We start from the raw sequence: 18897 nt of genomic DNA, 5'->3' as shown, positions 1-18897 counted from the left end.
ATTTTCCTCTTTTAGCTATTGCTGGGTTGGTCGTTGAGGTTTGGTTTGTTATTGAAGAACTTGTTGGTTCATATTTGAGCTTTGTATAAACAAGTTATTAATGAATGAGTGATTATTATTAGGGTTCCTTTATTCTTAATCATGCTATATCATTACAAACATTAGAGACAATTTTTTTTTCTTAATAGTATTTGAGTCTCTTGTCACTGAGAAATAATTAACATGCACAATACTAACAAATCATAAATCATTAAGTTTTATGATAAGAAAAAGAGAAAAGGACATACATATAGTATATATAATCTTATGTATATGTATAGTTGATTAATAGTAGGTAACGTGCATCTTCACCAAAATTCTACCCATAATCGACCTAACACGTGAGGATTATTTTTCTAGTAATATATGTATTCAAAAGTTCAAAGATTTTGTCCTTTAGTTATGTGGATCCATTAACTTTTCTTGTTAGGGTTGTTTTATAATAAATAAATGAAGAAAATGAGAAAGTACAAGTTTATATACATAATATTTTTATGAGTGTTATAAAGAATTGTTTCCAACATCTTCAGTAATGCTTGTTTGCATAAACTTAAATTTCTTTTATTTAAAGACCAAGTTCTTTTTTTCTTCTTCTTGTAGTGATTGTTTATGAGAAAAAAAAAAGAAAACTCCGAATTTGTATTTTTGTTTGTATTATTTTTATGTTATGTCTTTAAAATGCATCGATTTGATATTTTATAAATTTTGATTAGAGATAATTAAAATATTTTAAATTTTAAGATAAATAAGTTAATTGTATAAAAGAATTATCATTATTTATTGTGGTGTTTGAGTAATGAAATTCTCACTGATTGATAAAAATAATAGCCATGAAGTAAAAATTAAGAATAGAAAATTCGTAAAGATACCATATTATTATAATGGAAAAGATACATGAAAAAGATAAAGACAACTAAATAATACTATTCAATATAGGTAAGAAATATTCAAAAGTTTATAGAGTAAAACAGAAAACTTAGCATACAAATTTTAGTTTGGGACTTGTTGGTCAATGTGTAAAAATAGGAATTGAAAGAAAATGGATGATTATAAACTAATTTTAGTTTGTACGAAACTAATTTTAGGTTATTTTTCTTAATGGTTATAAAGAAACTCTTCCCAAATATTAAATAATATTCAAAGAGATATGAAAATAAATACTAGAAATATTATTATTATTATTATTCCATTCTAAGTATTTAAATAGCTAGTAAAAGGTTGAAGTTGAATTTGGGTGCAAATCTTTAAATGGGTCCAGTAGCATTCAAATTCCTTTGTCGCTTCTTTGGTACAATAATTGGTGTGAACATCTTTTATAATCGTGTTAGTACAATAAAGTTTTACAAAATAGAGTTATTTATCGTCGAAAAGATTAAAAGAAAGAAAGAAAAAGGTAATAATATAAAGACAAAAGTTAGTGCTGTAAAAAGTATATATTTTACGAATAATATAATTTTTTGGGAATGTCAAACATGGGCTATGCATATACTTCACTCATAAAATTTCACCCTTTTAAGATTTTGAAACTATTTTGTAAACAAAATCTGGCTACTGATGCAAATTGTCATAAAAGTAAGAAATATAGATTAACTTACCACAACTTATATTCAAGAAATAGATTCAGCATCAATAATTCTTTGAGAATGTTTATAGGACCCAACATACAATTAATTAATAGGTTATTACTCGTTTTATATATAAGATCAACTATGGTTACTTTTTTATTTGTTAGAATAAACTAAAATTAATTTGACTTATTGAATGTTTTTATTTCATATATTTAAATGAAGAAACTTTAGGAGATACTATATTTACAAAGACAATTTAAAATGTTATTGTAATATAATTTGAAAAGTTAAATTTTAAAAATTTATACAAATAATTTATTACTTAAAAAATTTCCAATTTTCATAAGTAAGATTTGAAAATTTTCTTACTCTTTTATCTCTTGTATTAATCTTTTCTCATATTCTCTCCATGACTCATTAGGTTCAAATTATTTTAATTAAAGTCTTTTGTAATGATATTTTGAAATATAGACCGGTTTTATCCGATCACCAGGATGAATAGTGAATTTTGTGAATCTGGATATTAGTTATATGTTTTTTGAGGAGATATGTCAAATAGGATTGATATTAATAAATAATGTACATATTTATATAAATTTATATAAGAGATCAAAATATTATCTTCAATAAAAAAAACTTAAAATAATATATTTGTGAATTTATCTCCCTTGTCTTTACTGAAACTTTCAATCCATTTTAAGTTCTTAAAAATTTCCACTAATATGTTAGCTTCTTTTAGTTGACATAAATAAATATTGTTGATATATTATTTATCCATGATGTACATTATAATCAAATTTTTTTCGACCAATATCAACAAATTATTTTCCGATAACATAATTTTGGTAAAAGTCTATAATGATTACTTTTTCTTTATCGATTCAATTTTTTCCCAACATGCACCGTTTAGAACTTCTTCCAATGCATAAAAAATATCAATAATGACTAGAATTTTTCTGATTTATATAAATAAAATTAACTTTCTTAACCAACATCGATTAAAAAATTAAAAACTAACCTCAATAAAAGAGTTCCAAAAAAAATAACTCATTAATATCAATCAAAATAATTATAATTATAGTTATTATGATCAATGCTAAGTAAAAATAATCTTAATAAAAATATTCTTATTAACATCAATCGAATATTTTTTTTAAGTCGATTGAAAAATAATTTCACCCAACATAAATTGAAAAACATCATCATCTAATAATCTTAAATTACTAAGTATTAGAATAATTTTTATATTTATTGATAATCAAGATATTCTATCTAAACAAAAAAAAAAAATTAATACACTTAAATCATTACACATACAAAACTTAAAAAAAAAATTAAACAAATGAAAGGAATTCAATTTTAATGTATTTTAGTTTCCTGAAAATGATTAGTTTTAAGGTTATTGTATAGTGATACCACCCAAAGTATAAAAATACTTTTGCTGGTTTCCTTTTCTATGTCAAATTCTCTGGTAGATAAAAGGAGGAAGATTTTAACATCTAAGATCAATTCAAGCCAAACACAGAACCCTGATCAACATCCAAGTAACTTCCATTTTTTTTTTTCACATCAAGAATCCGAAATTTCAAACATGGTAGAAATTGCATTGCATCTGAAAGGATGATTTACAATTTCAATTGCATCCAATAGCCTTACTTTAGATGTTTAAATCGTAAATGTTTCAAAAATAACATGCACTAAATTTTTTTTCAAAAATCCTTGCCAAGGGCACCCTATGTGGATTGCTTTAGCTTCTCTTCTACAAGTTCAATGCACCGGTACAACACCAACTCAAGTGGATTTAAGGTGCATACAGTGTCAACTGCAAAGTCATCATGGTCACTCTTGCTCTCTGCCATTATACCAGTCACTAGGGTACGCAAAGGAAGCAGCCATTCATTGTAAGCCTTCAGTAAACTGTTCTTTGACAGCACTCCAGTGCAGTTTGTCTTTTCTGTTACCAATGAAATAGAAAATCCTTCCAAATTAGACTTAACTTTTAGATTAGATAAATACTACCAACACACTCTATTATTAGTTGAAATCTGTTGAAAATCCCAATTTTGAAAGTCTCATTTCATATTTAACAAGTGTTAGTGATTATTTTGAAATTTTCTACAACTCAAAAACTTGTAACTCATTAACCACTGCTTCAAATAGTATAATTTTTTAATCAAGACTTCTTGTCAGTAATTTTTTTTTCCATAAGTGATAATTAATTGATGCTACATACCAGCAGATTCTATCATCAATACAAATCGGTATAGGTTGAGGGCTGACAACACCTGTGGATCATAATATTACATAAGGCCATTACTTAAAGGCTTTTCATATCAGTTCATATTCATAGCTAAAAAATAAATGACAATTACGCCAAATGCTTCTTCTAAAAAATGCATTTCAAGAAACCAGGATTACACAAAGGTTTCGTAAATCATTAGGTCTCTTTACCCGCACTGACTTTTCATTTTAGTTCCTATACCTAAAATCTTCTGGCAGTGTAAAATTACTACAAGGCACACGAATTATGACAAAAAAATGCTTGTACAAAAAGTATGGGTTTTAAATATAAGAACTAAAATAAAAAGTTGGTGTAGGTAAGTATAGAGACCGAATGAACAATTAAACCTAACATAAGTTACAAAGAACGCAAAAAATAGGAAGAATACCGCATCACTCTGCTCAGGTAGGAAAGGAGGTCCACCCTGTGGAGGTCTTAGAACCAACTCGACCAACTCTATGACCCCAGGGTTCCAAAACGGGGTATCTGGAAATGCTTTGTTTTCTATCTGTGGGGCATCTTTTACTATTGATCTACTATTGCAGATTGCTGTGTGCATTTCCTTCCGGATAAGATCGATGAAAATGGCAATCTTCAAAAGGGTGCAAGATCACCGTGAGATGATTTAACTATTAATTGAAAATAAAGAAAAATGCAAAACAAATCATAATTTAGGTAGAGCATTACCATTGAGGAAGAGTCAGTATTTCTAATCAGTGCTTTCAAAATGTCTAATCTTTGAGAAATTGGAATATCGTCAAGTACCTAGTTTGAGTAAACATTAGCACAGTACCATAAAAATCTTAAGAAAAATTTGCCCAAGATATTAAGCAGTTCAACAAGCATTTATAACTATAAAAGAGGTGCCTCTAGTATTAGAAACTCACTCCTTTTAGCACAGCAAAGGATTTTTTTCTAAGTTCTGGCTCTGGGGCATGCATGATAACCATTTTTACAGCCTGAAAGGTTAAATGTGTAAACATAATAGAAACATATATCATATCAGCATTCTCCATCTTCATTTGAGAAAGTAAAAGATTCAACAATGATAAACAAAAAGTCACAAATTGCAGTGAACACAACCTGCAAAGCTGAAAAAAGACTAGGCATATAAGATGACCATTCAGAATGCTCCTCATTGCAGTTTCTAGAGATTCTTCCATCTGTGATGCAAAGCAAGAAGTCGATAGCATGTTTCTTTAATTCCCATGGTAGATTTACAAAGGAAAGTACTTGCTTTAATGTTCCTATTGCTTGCCACCTTTTTGTTTGGTTATTACAAAGTTCGTCCTTGATCGCAGTCAAATTCTCTTTTGCAGTATAAGCAACCTCCTCTGAGACAAGTCCCCAAATTACTTTAAAAAAAAGAGTTTGATGGGTTAGTGAAAGGGAAAGGAAAAACAGAAAAGGCATGGATTCAATTACAGAGTAATTATTCAAACACAAACCTGAAAGAGCAGCACCATGTTTGACATGAGATAAGAAACCCATACAGAGATCTTTATCTTCAGGAAAATTGAGGAGGTTAACAAAAATATAGTGATGTTTAGTGCTTACTTTTAAATAATTAATGGAAACAAGGTGAACAAGTGCACTACCTCCAAAAATGGAGCTTGCCACAGTCTCAACTTCGTAAGTTGTTAGTAGACTGAGATATGATAAGCCACAGTATGAAGATATTTGTGACAGTTGTAATACAAACGAATGACATCTGGAAGCTTTATACCCTAAACTAGCAGAAATGAGAGCCTGGAAAGTGCGTGGTAACATGCCAAATCATTATAACATCAATAAAATCATATCTCCATTTTACTAAGAACTAGTTAGGAAGAAATACAAATTAAAAAAATTAGTTTTAGTGCAGTACAGAAACATGTACCATGCATTGCAGGACATACAGACCAAGAACAGATTGGAGCTTCGGCTTTGCATCCCCCTCCTTGGTAAAAGAGAAAAGAGAAAAATATCAGCAAAAAGAATTGAAAATAAATCAGACATTTAAGTTTTTCAACAAAGAAAAGATCATGGTTTTAAAATTGACTGACCAATTTATTGCAAACTTCACATATAGAATTTGCAATCCCAACAGCTCTGTCAAATACATCCTCAAGTTCTTCTTCTTCTTCTGACTCCAAAGACACGACTTTCAGTACATTAAGTATTATAGGAACAGCTTCTTTTACTTGCTCAAACTGACGCCTCTTAATGGAAATAATGACTGAAAAGGCAAAATAAGTATGAGAAAAAACTTCAAATAGTGTGGCTTAAAATCATTGACAGAACAGAGTGAGCCAAAGCTAGAATTAAAGTTTTGCGTTTCATCAACAAAAATACTTTCCAAGTTTAAATATTTGCTTAAGTAGCACGACAAATTCTCCCTTGATCATCTTGCCGAATAAAATGAATCCAATAAAAACTGCATGCAATTGACAGCTAACAGGACAAGTGATGTAGTATCAAGCTGAAGCTTAGGACATTGAGAATATTTATTTTAATTAAATTTTATTTGAGATTAGATATAAAAGTTCAGTGATAAAATATATGATGCACTTCACCCAAACAAATAATGTGTCAGATTTGATTGTCATTAGTCCTGTTAAACTCTGCATTCAAGTAGCTATGTTCAACCCAAAAGATTTTGCCACACAAGAATGCTGAACCAAAAGCATACTGTCCTGAAAGGAACTGATTTTCTGGTTTCATCCTTCATAAATTTACCAAAACTCAATAGACAGCATCCATACCTTTTAAATCATCTCTTTTAAATTGATCCTACCACTTTCTTCAAAAGTAATGAAAGAAAATAAATAATTTATTAATAACTACAATTGATCTCAACAAACCATATAATATAAAATTAATATTATATTCAATTTTCCCAATATAAACATAATATAGCCATAATTTTGATGCAACTCAGGCTGTGAGCAAAAGATCGAGCCTGGATTATAAATGTAAAGGTCAGAGTGGCTAGTGACTAAGGAGTTGGTTGTCTTCATACAAGCCCAGAGCAACTTATAATCAACAAAACCAAAACCAAAAAATAACTTCATGAAAGGAATCCAGTGTCAAGTTATTCACATGCTCTACATTGCAAGAAAATTAACAAGGTAATTGCTTCCATATTTCATTCCTTGAACAGAGATTACAGTTCTATATTCTATCCATTAATTAAAAAGGTCAATGCAACAATTACCCTTTGAGATCCCTGATAAAGGAGGGACAATGTAACTGGCAGCCTTGGTGATCTTACTTGAGTAACCTAATGTCTGTTCAATTACATTAACAGAAGCATATGATCAAAATATTAATAAAAAATAGATCAATTAAATGTCACACTGCACTGACATGTAGTTCTTTGCATGAAAACTATGACGTAATTATGAGAAAATTTGAGTTTTCTTTTTGATAGAAGATCGTTAGATAGAAAGTGAATATTTCAAACTGAGTAAGGACAAAGGTCTAGCAGGATGTGAGCAATACAAGTGAGTAGAAGGTGTGAGGGTTAAGTGATGGGGTGTCACAAAGAGGGAAGGAATGAATCTCAAGCCAAACGATACATCATGTGGAATGAGATGTAGGAATATCAGAATATGTGGAGGTTTCGATGGTAACTGTGTCTTCCGCATTATTGATTAATTGGTGTTCTCCATTGAAATTTGTTCAACAAAATATCCAATAGCTAATAGTATTGTTAACTAGCAAGGGAGTATTAAAGTGAAATTGTGTGTCTTGGAAGTGGTAATATACATTTACTAACAATAAAAACAAACTCACATTACAGAGAATTGAGAGCATATCCCTTGGACCACATTTCACTATAAACTGATCGATGATGCTAGTTGCAATGTCCAAAAATCTACTTGAAATCCCCACAAACTTTGAAACAGCCTTTGGAAGTTCAAAGGAAAGGGCATCAACAACTTCCTGTCACATCAGCAAACAATCACATCACATTCTTAGTTTTACAATAAACTGTGAGCTCCAAAGACTGTATGATACAAAAAATGACATGTTTTCCATAGAATCATTAATCTCTCATTTCTAGTCCCATAAAAGGGTTCTTGAATAAAAGTATAACTAGATGCCTCCCATGGTGCCAGCTTCAGTGCAGCCAGCTTTTCCACATAGCCAGTGTAAAGAAATCATTGGATGGAAATTGAATGACTCAAATCTGGAATGGATGTTTTAGGTCCGATATATCAAATTTAAATACGAGTCAGCCGACCTTCATCTAATGATTCCAAGTTGCTTTTCATGTCTCTAAATTTTTCCCTTTTTTCTTTATTTTTCCTAAGGACGTAATTGAATAAATCTTTCCACACACACCTATATAAAACAAGAAGATAACATGAATTAAGTTTCTCACATAAGATAAAATCAACTTATGTACTTACCCTTCATGGAAGCTCATTTAATTTAACTTCTCTAAAAGCTAAAGTGAAATAGTTGTAGCTTAAAAAAATTAACGCATTTTTTCTTTTCTTCTCCTACAACTGATAAAGAAATTCGTCGGCTGAGGCTGATATAGAACTAGAAAACATAAAAAGACCGAATGCGAAACATGATTGAAGTGTTGAAGTTCACCCACCTGGTCAAGGGAAGGAGAACAAATATATCTGTGGATCTCAGATATAGCTTCAAAAGCTTCATTCTCAGCGCGTTCACTATCTGGATCAGACACAGCAGCATCATAGACAGAATCAAGATACTCGATAAGCTCCGAAACCGTGTTTTCAGAGTCATGAAAATCTCCAGCCTCAACCAACTACCAAGTATAAAATACCACGACAGTCATCATCACCATGTTAGTAAACAAGTATCCTTTCAACTCTAAACATCACAAACATAAGCATTCATTTTAAAAGTTTGAAGCTTTCATTAGAAAAATTTACAGCAAAAACAATAATTCCATACCAATAATATTTGCAAGCGTTATTATACACAAACAGAAATAAATAAATTTCACAAAATCAAATTTTCCGGAAAAAAAAAGAGTGAGTGATCATACTTTAGAGCATGACTCGAGAACTCTTCGAAGATTATTTCGAATCTCAGAATCCCGAAACGACGCAATTTCGCGCTCTACAGAGACCGACATGAGAGTGAAATTTAAAGGAAAACAAACTTCGACACTACAACGAAAAACCCCTTAAAGAACAAGATGAGGGCAAAACAGTCATTAACTTCGAAGGTGAGGAACACTAAGTATAGAAAAATTAAAAATACAAAAACTTAAAATCGTCTATTTTAATTTTCTAGTACGTTCAGCTTTTTTATTCAATTAACCAGCATATAACTATTCTAATATTTTAATTTATTTTAAACTCTTGATATTAAGGCTCTTTACTTATTAATTTTCATTGTAAGGAATATTGGAAAATTTAAGAGGATATAGAAGTAATTTCAAGTTTTCTGAGATGTTGTTAGTTATGGTATAAGCTTGGTTTGGAAAGAGGAAGTAGCCAAGCACCACCACAGCAATGGAGCCGGAAGTGAGCATCGAAGGATCGGCGATGATTCAGGTGGCAGTTGTTCCGGTAGGAACGGTGCCGTCGAACGTGCTGCGGGACTACTACACCATGCTGCTCCCGCTGCACACGATCCCGCTCTCCGCCATTAGCTCCTTCTACACAGAGCACCAGAAGTCCCCCTTCGCAGTCCAGCCCTGGGACTCCGGATCCCTCCGCTTCAAGTTTGTCCTCGGCGGCGCGCCGCCCAGTCCCTGGGAGGACTTTCAGTCGAACCGCAAAACTCTCGGCGTCGTCGGCATCGTCCACTGTCCTTCCTCCTCCGATCTCGACGCTGCCGTCGACCTTTTCACCAATGTCTGCAAGTCCTTCCCCTCTTCCCTTGTTGATCGCTGTTTCGCCTTCTGCCCTAACGATTCGCAGGTCGTGCTTCGCTTTCTTGTTCAATTTCTTATTTTCGTGTCGATTTGGTGAAGAAATGGGTAAAATACGAAATAATAACGTAATATTTCTTTGGTTTAATTTCCCACTGAGGGAATGGATCAGAAGAAATGAACTGTCTTACCGGATTTTATAACTTTAATTTCATTTATTTTGGCAATTCGATAAACAAGATGAAACAATGTTATAGGTTTTTTCGTAATTTTCTCTGTTTTTGGTGATATAGTAAAGAACTGGATCGGAACAAAACTGTTACGTTTTTTCTTTTTACTTTAATCTCCCCTGTGGTGCCAATTTAGTAAAGAAATGGATCAAAGAAGATGAAGGTTCTGTAGGTTTTTTCTCTATATTTCCGCTGTTTTTTGCAATTTAATGAAGAAACAGACCAAAGAAAAAGTTATGTAGTTTATATTTCTCTTTTGTCAATTTTTACTGAAGAAATGGATTGAAGAGAAGTCTTGTATGTTTTTGTCTTGCATTTCCTCTGTTTTATTTTTTTTGTAGTTTAGTGAAGGAATGGATCTAAAAGTAGTAGTCCTATAGTTTTATTTCTCTATTTTTGACATTTTTATTTAAGGAATGGACTGAATAATGGTTCTGTAGGTTTTTTCCGGTTTTAGCAATTTAGTGAATAAATGGTTTGAAAAGAAACAATCTTATAGTTTTGTGTTTTCCTTAATTTCACTGAGTTTTGCTATTTAGCGAAGAAAGCGATCAAAATGAAATTGTCTAATAGTTTTTTTGTTTTTTTTTTTCATTTTTGGTTTTGTAGCTTGAGGAAGGAAGTAAGAAAGGGGGAAATTTGAGGTTGTTTCCTCCTGCAGATCGTCCTACATTGGAGTTCCACTTGAACACTATGATGCAAGAGATTGCTGCGTCACTGCTTATGGAGTTTGAGAAATGGGTGCTTCAGGCAGAATCTTCCGGAACCATTCTCAAGACGCCTTTAGATTCTCAAGCTAGTCTCAGCTCAGAGGAGGTGTTCATGTTTAGGTGTCCTGATTTTATTTTATTTTTTTTTTCATTTTTAGTGGTGTTGTGTGAAAACTATTTGCTTTTGTTTTAGATTGATTGTTTCTGCTGTGGTTTAGTTTGGTTAGGTTCATGCTCGAGTGTGTTGTTGGAATGCAGGTTATCAAGGCCAAAAAGAGAAGGCTTGGGCGTGCCCAGAAGACCATTGGTGATTACTGTTTGCTGGCAGGGTCCCCTGTCGATGCCAATGCTCATTATTCTACTGCATTGGAACTTTCCAGGTTAACTGGTGATTACTTCTGGTATGCTGGAGCATTGGAGGGTAGTGTCTGTGCCTTGCTGGTATTTTCTCATCTTCTCCTTTCATTATTGTTTTATTTGGTATTAAACGTTATGGCCTGTATGGTCATGCAATCTATGTGCTGTGTATTTTTTTGGGACTTTATGTATCACTGAGAATGTATGGACTTTGTGCGCTTTGTTTTGTTGATTGTATATGTCATCTGTCTGAAAATTAAAACTTCGTTTTATGATTAGTTTTTATTTTGAAAACTGATTGAAGATCATGCACTTTGGCAATCGTATATTATTGATCTACCTACTTGAAAAATTAACTACTTGTTACTAGTGCTTTATTTCTTATGCAGTTGCATGCAATGTTAGAAGAACAGAAGTATTCATCTTGTAACTGTCTAAGTAATTATAAAGTCTCAACTAGTTAGTCGGCCATAGTGCCAAAGAAAAGGCACTAATGACTAAAATATCTTTGTCCTCATTGGCACTCAAATTAAATAAGGTATTTATCTGAATCCTTGAAACAGAAGAATGAGATGTGCGGAAGACAATCATATGAATCTTTCTGACATTTGTTTTCTCTGGATTATGGATATATATTATAAGGGTGAGGTTAAAGGTTAAAATTAGTTGAACTTGGAAATGATGTGCGTCTGATATAATTTGGTTATTGATTTATTATTTAGACACTTTCAGTTCTAATGAATCTAAAGGTAAACTTAGGCACTACTGTTTTTTCTGGAGCTATTATGGCATAGTATGCATAGTAGCTATTCATATTTTAATAGTTTTATAAAATGAGGTAGTGACAATGCAAGGTAAAGAACAGATTTACCTTATCCTGATGGGCAGTGTGACTTTTGCCTGCATTCACATCTCTATCTTTTAATTAATTTATTTCATTGTACCAGATTGACCGAATGGGCCAAAAAGATTCAGCACTGGAAGAAGAAGTTAGATATCGTTATAATAGTGTGATAGTGAATTACAAGAAGTCACAAGATAATGCTCAGCGGTAAAAGGCTCTGCTTTGAGCGTTCATTAACTGATCTCTTAGTACACTCCATAATTGTCCTTTATCTAATTATATTAATCTTTTGTATTTATACCTCTCGCTGTTTATTTCAAATACTACTGGTTGTCAATCTTAATTGTTTTTAATCTATTCATGCAGAGTTTCTCCCCTAACTTTTGAACTTGAAGCTACTTTGAAATTAGCAAGGTTTCTTTGCAGGTACATTCTTTTCTGAGCTTTTACTATGCAATAACTGAACTATGTTGATGTGTTATGAATATTAAGTACAGCTTAGAGTATTTTTAAAGAAAGATTATGCACCATGTTCATTCTGACATAAATTTTGCTGTTCGTTTCTTTGGCTTTTACAAGTTAGATCAACATATCTGCCTGTGCTTCGCAAATTAAATTTGCAAAAGCAATGAGTCCGATTAACCAAAACAGTTGACATTATAATCTGATTATCTTTCCCATTGTATACACAAAGTTTAAAGGAATTTGAGGTGCTGTTTTTCATAAAGCAATATTCTTGTTTTCATCATTTGACTTCAATTTATCTAAATTCTCTCAATTAAAAGGAGAGAGCTGGCCAAGGAGGTGGTGGAGTTGTTGACCACAGCTGCAGATGGTGCTAAATCTTTAATTGACGCAAGTGATAGACTCATATTGTATATTGAAATAGCTCGTCTGTATGGAAGTCTGGGATACCATAGAAAAGCTGCATTTTTCTCAAGGCAGGTTGCACAGTTATATCTGCAGCAAGAAAATAGATTGGCTGCAATTAGTGCTATGCAAGTTTTGGCAATGACCACCAAAGCTTATCATGTTCAAAGTAGATCATCAATCTCTGATCATTCTTTGCACAGTGTGAGTTACCAAGCCTAACCACTCAGAGCACCAAATTTTGTTTTACAATTGGTATGCTTGAAATATATGCCTGCTATATAATTAATTTATGCATTGGGCAGAAAGTTAGGATTGGTTTGGCATATTTGCACTGAAACAGGACATTAGTAGTTGCTATGGTGGTATTGCATTACCAGTGCTAATATCTGATTTTGGTTTTTTCTTGCTTATATTTGGAAAACCCCAATATATAAGTGATGATAATCCTCACCTTACAAGCTAGTTTTGTAATATTGAGTTGAATCTAGATCACTTTGTATTAGAAAAAACCCAAGCCTCACATCTAGTATAGATAGTACCAAAATACAATATATGATGGTTGCAATCTTCACCTGTGAGCTAGTTTTCTAATGTTGAATTAGGCTTAAACCATTTTGTAAGAGCTTAAACTGTTGCCAGCTCTGTTCTCTAGTTGCTTTGACTAACCTGACCCCTAGTCTAGGTTGTTACTGCTCATAAATATTTTCTTGTATTGCTCTGGTGTTGGTTAGGAACGAAAAAAAAAATTGAAGTCAGGATAATAATAGAAAAGCATTTTGAGCATTGATCTATCTCATTAGTTGTCAAAAAATACGGTGCTTTATTTTGTGGAATTTATTATTAGAAGAGTAAAAGTCCATCATCACAATGGAAACATATGCAAAGATGTTATAATGTTTGGTCTTGAAAGGATTTATATGATTTTGAATTATTTATATCTTATGTAGCTAGTTCGTCAACTATATGGCATTAGCGTTTTTTATTTGAATATCTGTGCTTCCATATAACTTGTGCACACTGAGTTTGCCTATTAGCATCTAGTATTTAGATTTTTTAGTGGATGGCACAAATTATCCAAAGTTTTAAGTTTAGTATAAAAACATTTACTAAAATCAGAGCTCAAACAAATTTGATAGTTGAAATGACTTTTATTATTGACCAGCACTTGCATTTATAGATTTAGAACTTAAGTTGTTACTTCTTTGCAGAATGGAATTGTATCAAATCATGCTGATAGTGGGAAAGCAAACCACCAATCAGCAGTCTCACTATTTGAGTCTCAATGGAGTACCCTCCAGATGGTTGTATTAAGAGAAATTCTACTTTCTGCTGTCCGTGCTGGTGATCCTCTTACTGCATGGAGTGCAGCAGCACGACTCCTTAGATCCTACTATCCTCTAATAACACCTGCTGGGCAAAATGGCCTTGCTAATGCACTTTCAAATTCAGCTGACAGGCTGCCACCAGGGACTCGTTGTGCTGATCCTGCTTTACCCTTTGTGAGGTATTTACTTGGTTAAAGATTTCTTTTCCTACAACTCATATCATGTTAAAGTCATACCACAATGACGACAACAATTTTGACAACAACCACCACCAAGTCATTTAGCATTTGTTGGGGTATATCATGACTAAATCGTAGTGTCATAATCCTTTCAATGCCAGCTCATTTGTACTTATGCAAAATGAAGCTAGAGTTAATGATGACTGACATTTATTAGAATAGCAGCTTATAACTACGTTTTTCTGAATAGTCCCTATCAAAACTTGAACTTCATTCCATTTTACTGTATTTTGACTCATCCGATATATGGTGTTGAATATTCCTGTATAGATGTTTTAATATTTTTCTGTTTATGTTGTCATATCAAATAGGTATTTTTGAGAACCAAAGACAATGATTGAAGTGTTCTCTTGAATGAAATAACTAAATAGTTTGTGATAGCATTAGAAAAAATGTATCTCTATAATTGGGTTTTCAGAATCCTGAGATATTTAATTTTGTCCTGTGGGAAATCCTTATCATTTTTTTCTCTGCTTTGGCATCATTATTAAGTTTTTCAAATGCTTATTTCTTGAGTCACAAATTCGGAAAACTAACAAAAATAGAAACTTGATTATGAATTGCTTCCAGGCTGCATTCCTTTCCTCTCCATCCAACACAAATAGACATAATAAAGCGCAGTTCTGCTAGAGAAGATTGGTGGGCTGGTGCTGCTCCTTCTGGACCTTTCATTTATACACCATTCAGTAAAGGAGAGTCTAATAATACCAAGAAGCATGAGCTTATTTGGATTGTTGGAGAACCTGTTGAGGTCTTGGTGGAATTAGCAAACCCATGTGGCTTTGATTTAAGGGTTGATAGCATCTATTTATCCGTGCATTCTGGGAATTTTGATGCTTTCCCCGTAAGTGTAAGCCTTCTACCAAATTCTTCAAAAGTGATCACCTTATCTGGTATTCCAACATCAGTGGGACCAGTTTCAATTCCTGGGTGCATTGTTCACTGTTTTGGTGTTATTACTGAACATCTGTTTAAAGAGGTTGATAATCTACTCCTTGGGGCCTCACAAGGGCTGGTCCTTTCTGACCCTTTTCGATGCTGTGGATCTCCAAAGTTGAAAAATGTCTCTGTTCCTAATATTTCTGTAGTACCACCACTTCCATTATTGGTATCACATGTTGTTGGAGGTGATGGAGCCATCATTTTATATGAAGGTGAAATTCGGGATGTGTGGATTCGCCTGGCTAATGCCGGTACTGTTCCAATTGAACAGGCCCATATTTCATTGTCCGGGAAAAATCAAGATTCTGTAATTTCATATTCTTCTGAAACATTGAAATCTTGCCTCCCTCTGAGACCTGGAGCAGAAGTTACATTCCCTGTGACCTTGAGAGCCTGGCAGGTTGGCTTGGTGGATGCAGATGCTGGTGCAGGGAAGACTGTCTCAGGGAACAATATGAGGCATTCCAAAGATGGAAGCAGCCCATCGCTGTTGATCCACTATGCCGGTATTGTCTTCAATTACAATCAGTAGTATTTCTTGTTTTCCTCTGGATTAACTTATCTGTTCAATCTGCAGTCTTTAAGATCAACCCCTTTTTATTTCTGGATTCTGATATTTAATCAAATTTGATCCCCTTTTTTATTTTCTGTCTTCACCCTTTTCCCTTTTGTTTTACCAATATAATTGTTCACTTGCATGCTATTCTGTAATTATCAATAGCTCCCATCTCATGGCGCACTGGGATTAAGTATTGAGCACATACATGCTTTTTAATGATTTTTATGGTGTCATTTTCTCATTTTGTAGCTTCATGTGTTGTCAGGACCATTATTGTCCTGTGTGAAATCCTTTATATATGCAACCAGTGCTGTTTATCTATTTCAGGTCCGATGCAAACCTCTGAAGAAACTCCAACAAATGGATCTACTCTGCCCCCTGGCAGAAGGCTTGTTGTTCCTCTGCAGATTTGTGTTTTGCAGGGCTTGTCCTTTGTGAAGGCTCAGCTTCTTTCAATGGAGTTTCCTGCTCATGTTGGTGAAAGTCTTCCGAAGTTGGATGATGTAAATAATAAGTCTATTGATGAACATGTTAACTCAGAGACAAAAATGGACAGATTGGTGAAAATAGATCCTTTCAGAGGAAGTTGGGGGCTTCGATTCCTTGAACTTGAGTTATCTAATCCGACTGATGTTGTGTTTGAAATCAATGTCTCTGTCAAACTGGAGAACTCAAGCAGTGAGAACAACCATTTTTCTGATCAGGGTGCAACTGAATATGTCTATCCTAAAACAAGAATTGATAGAGATTGCTCCGCGAGGGTTCTAGTGCCTCTTGAGCATTTTAAATTACCTGTTCTTGACGATTCCTTTTTTATGAAGGATACCCAGTTAGATGGGAATGGAGGAAGAAATGCATCCTTCTCAGAGAAGAACACCAAAGCTGAACTAAATGCTTGCATCAAGAACCTTATATCTAGGATTAAGGTTCGATGGCAATCAGGACGGAATAGCTCTGGGGAGTTAAATATTAAAGAAGCTATCCAGGCTGCTCTCCAAACATCAGTCATGGATATTTTACTTCCAGATCCATTGACGTTTGGCTTCAGGCTTGTTAGAGATGGTTCTGAATCAACAACAGCTGATCCGGATAAAGAATCTGCATCTGCTGCTTCCAAAGGTTCCGTGATTGCACATGAAATGACCGCAATGGAAGTTCTGGTTCGTAATAATACTAAAGATATGCTCAAAATGAGTCTTAATATTACATGCAGAGATGTAGCCGGGGAAAATTGTGTAGATGGTACCAAAGCGACTGTTCTATGGACGGGTAATTCCTTCTTTATTAAGTTTTTAGTCCCTAATCTTTTTTAAAATTCTAATTTTAGTCCCTGAACAAAAAATTGACTGTTCTTTGTCCATGAACTTTTCTACCATTAACATTTTAGTTCCCGTCGGTAGTATTAGTGTTAAGTGATGACATGATAGTCACGGTATCAACCATGTCAGGTGCCATCTCATCAATTTTTTTTACGTGACACATACACATTTTAGGTAAATTATATTTCAGTCTCTAATTTTTCAAAAAATTCGCCTTTAATCTTTTTCTGAAATTCACTTTTATTCATTCAACAATTTTTTTACCAATCTTATTCCCTAACTTAGATGGTAGGAAATCCAAAATCAATGATAAATATAGTTGAGACTAAGACTGTGCAGTAAAATTTAATTTCATGAAGAGATAAGGAACCAAAATTGGTCAACAAAAAGTTAATGGACTAAAGTTGAATTATTTAAAAAGATGAAGGACTACAAACATAATTTATCCAAAAAATATTAGTAGCTGTCACGTTATCACTTAACACTAAATCAGGACTAAAATTAGAATTTGAAAAAATTGTTGGGACTTAATAAGTATTGAACCTTTTCTAAGTTAATGATTGTCTTTTCTAATCAGCATGCATTTGAATTGGTCTCATTGTACATGCTTGCCTGAATAGCTCTTTTTCAGGTGTTCTGAGTGACATTGCTATGGAAATTCCCCCACTTCAACAAATTAGACACTCGTTCTGCCTTCATTTTCTTGTCCCTGGAGAGTATACACTACTTGCTGCAGCAGTGATTGATGATGCAAATGACATTCTTCGTGCTCGTGCGAAGACAACCTCGGCTTCTGAGCCAATTTTCTGTCGTGGACCACCCTATCACGTTCGTGTCCTTGGAACTGCATGAAATTTTTCCGTAGATCAAATTTGAAACTGCAAATTTCATTCACAATTTACACTCAGAATGAGGTTATCTAAATGTTGCTCAAGTTGCAGAAGGTGACGCATGTGGGGTTCTTCTGCTTGAGATTTCTTTGATATGAACTTTCCAAATTAAGAGTTCATGGGAAGACATGTATTATGATAAGATAGAGGGTTTGGGAATTTTGTTTATTTTTCCAAATACTGATACTTGTTTCATTTTCTTAGACATCTCTTTCGATTGTTGTACGAATTCTTAACACAGCTTTGGTAGATAATTTACTTCATTATTTTACACACCATATGAAGCTCTCATTGTTAACAAATTGATATTCTTCTTCATAAAAAATATTAAAAAGTTAAATAAATACACTTCATAAGATGTTCTAAAAGCTTTAACGTTTTTTACATACGAAATAAATAACTTTCTTCAAGAATAATGAAAATAATGAGAATAAGTCAGTCCATTTTAAATATTGAGAAAAATTTTAAGTTTATTTAAAATATATTTATGGAGTTAATATGAAAATTATATCAAACTAATCATGATTTAAGAAATAACTATGAAACAATCCTGAGGCCTGACTAGTCTATACATCATTAATTAGTCATTACATCATTCATTATTAGTAACCGGCGGTGAAAAGCATGCAATTATTCACATTTATCCAATAATTTATTTATGATCTTCCATATCAATATACTAAGAGAAGATAGAAACAATACATTTTCAAAAGACTTACATATGATAGATACATATAAGCAATCCATTATTTTTTGTAAAGAGTCTCAATCTCATTGTGCTTATCCTTGTCAAGATCTACTTAACTCTCTACTCAAATATAGTACATACATGATTAGTGTAAGCTGAAACCACGACCACAAAAATATAAGAATAAA

General features: G+C 33.0%; 2 protein-coding genes across 3 annotated transcripts; one reads left to right on the top strand and one right to left on the bottom strand.

Moving 5' to 3' along the window:
- Positions 1-3137: 3137 nt before the first annotated feature.
- Positions 3138-9112, bottom strand: LOC108336349 (aberrant root formation protein 4). Of its 2 annotated transcripts, XM_017572769.2 has the most exons (14): positions 8900-9106; positions 8480-8656; positions 7666-7815; positions 7085-7157; positions 5934-6106; positions 5768-5827; positions 5487-5637; positions 5337-5393; positions 4972-5243; positions 4776-4847; positions 4576-4653; positions 4277-4480; positions 3841-3892; positions 3138-3561 (listed from the first exon to the last, which is right to left on the bottom strand). In XM_017572769.2, exons 1-14 carry the CDS (start codon positions 8987-8989, stop codon positions 3341-3343), a joined length of 1830 nt encoding a protein of 609 aa, XP_017428258.1. In that variant the 5' UTR covers positions 8990-9106; the 3' UTR covers positions 3138-3340. The 2 variants fall into 2 exon arrangements, with proteins under 2 accessions (XP_017428258.1, XP_017428261.1); XM_017572772.2 differs by lacking the exon at positions 3841-3892 and having other exon boundaries at positions 8900-9112.
- A 143-nt stretch (positions 9113-9255) lies between these two features.
- On the top strand, positions 9256-18299 carry LOC108338126 (trafficking protein particle complex II-specific subunit 120 homolog). Its single transcript, XM_017574848.2, has 10 exons — positions 9256-9782; positions 10573-10779; positions 10932-11114; positions 11978-12081; positions 12241-12300; positions 12660-12948; positions 13956-14251; positions 14882-15759; positions 16140-17081; positions 17763-18299. Exons 1-10 carry the CDS (start codon positions 9372-9374, stop codon positions 17981-17983), a joined length of 3591 nt encoding a protein of 1196 aa, XP_017430337.2. The 5' UTR covers positions 9256-9371; the 3' UTR covers positions 17984-18299.
- Positions 18300-18897: the final 598 nt, after the last annotated feature.

The sequence above is a fragment of the Vigna angularis genome, chromosome 7 (assembly GCF_016808095.1).
Source record: "Vigna angularis cultivar LongXiaoDou No.4 chromosome 7, ASM1680809v1, whole genome shotgun sequence".
NCBI lineage: Eukaryota > Viridiplantae > Streptophyta > Magnoliopsida > Fabales > Fabaceae > Vigna > Vigna angularis.
The sequence above is the reverse complement of the archived record's forward strand: the minus strand, read 5'-3'. Positions and strand labels throughout refer to the sequence as shown.

Bases quoted from the DNA above. Each gene is read 5' to 3' on its own strand.
- LOC108338126 (XM_017574848.2), top strand. From the start codon at position 9,372: ATGGAGCCGGAAGTGAGCATCGAAGGATCGGCGATGATTCAGGTGGCA. The intron at 10,780-10,931 runs GTGTTCATGTTT...GTTGGAATGCAG, and splicing joins CTAGTCTCAGCTCAGAGGAG to GTTATCAAGGCCAAAAAGAG. The intron at 17,082-17,762 runs GTAATTCCTTCT...GCTCTTTTTCAG, and splicing joins AGCGACTGTTCTATGGACGG to GTGTTCTGAGTGACATTGCT.
- LOC108336349 (XM_017572769.2), bottom strand. From the start codon at position 8,989: ATGTCGGTCTCTGTAGAGCGCGAAATTGCGTCGTTTCGGGATTCTGAG. The intron at 4,848-4,971 runs GTTGTGTTCACT...TTAACCTTTCAG, and splicing joins GTCTTTTTTCAGCTTTGCAG to GCTGTAAAAATGGTTATCAT. The intron at 4,481-4,575 runs GTAATGCTCTAC...ACCCTTTTGAAG, and splicing joins ATACTGACTCTTCCTCAATG to ATTGCCATTTTCATCGATCT.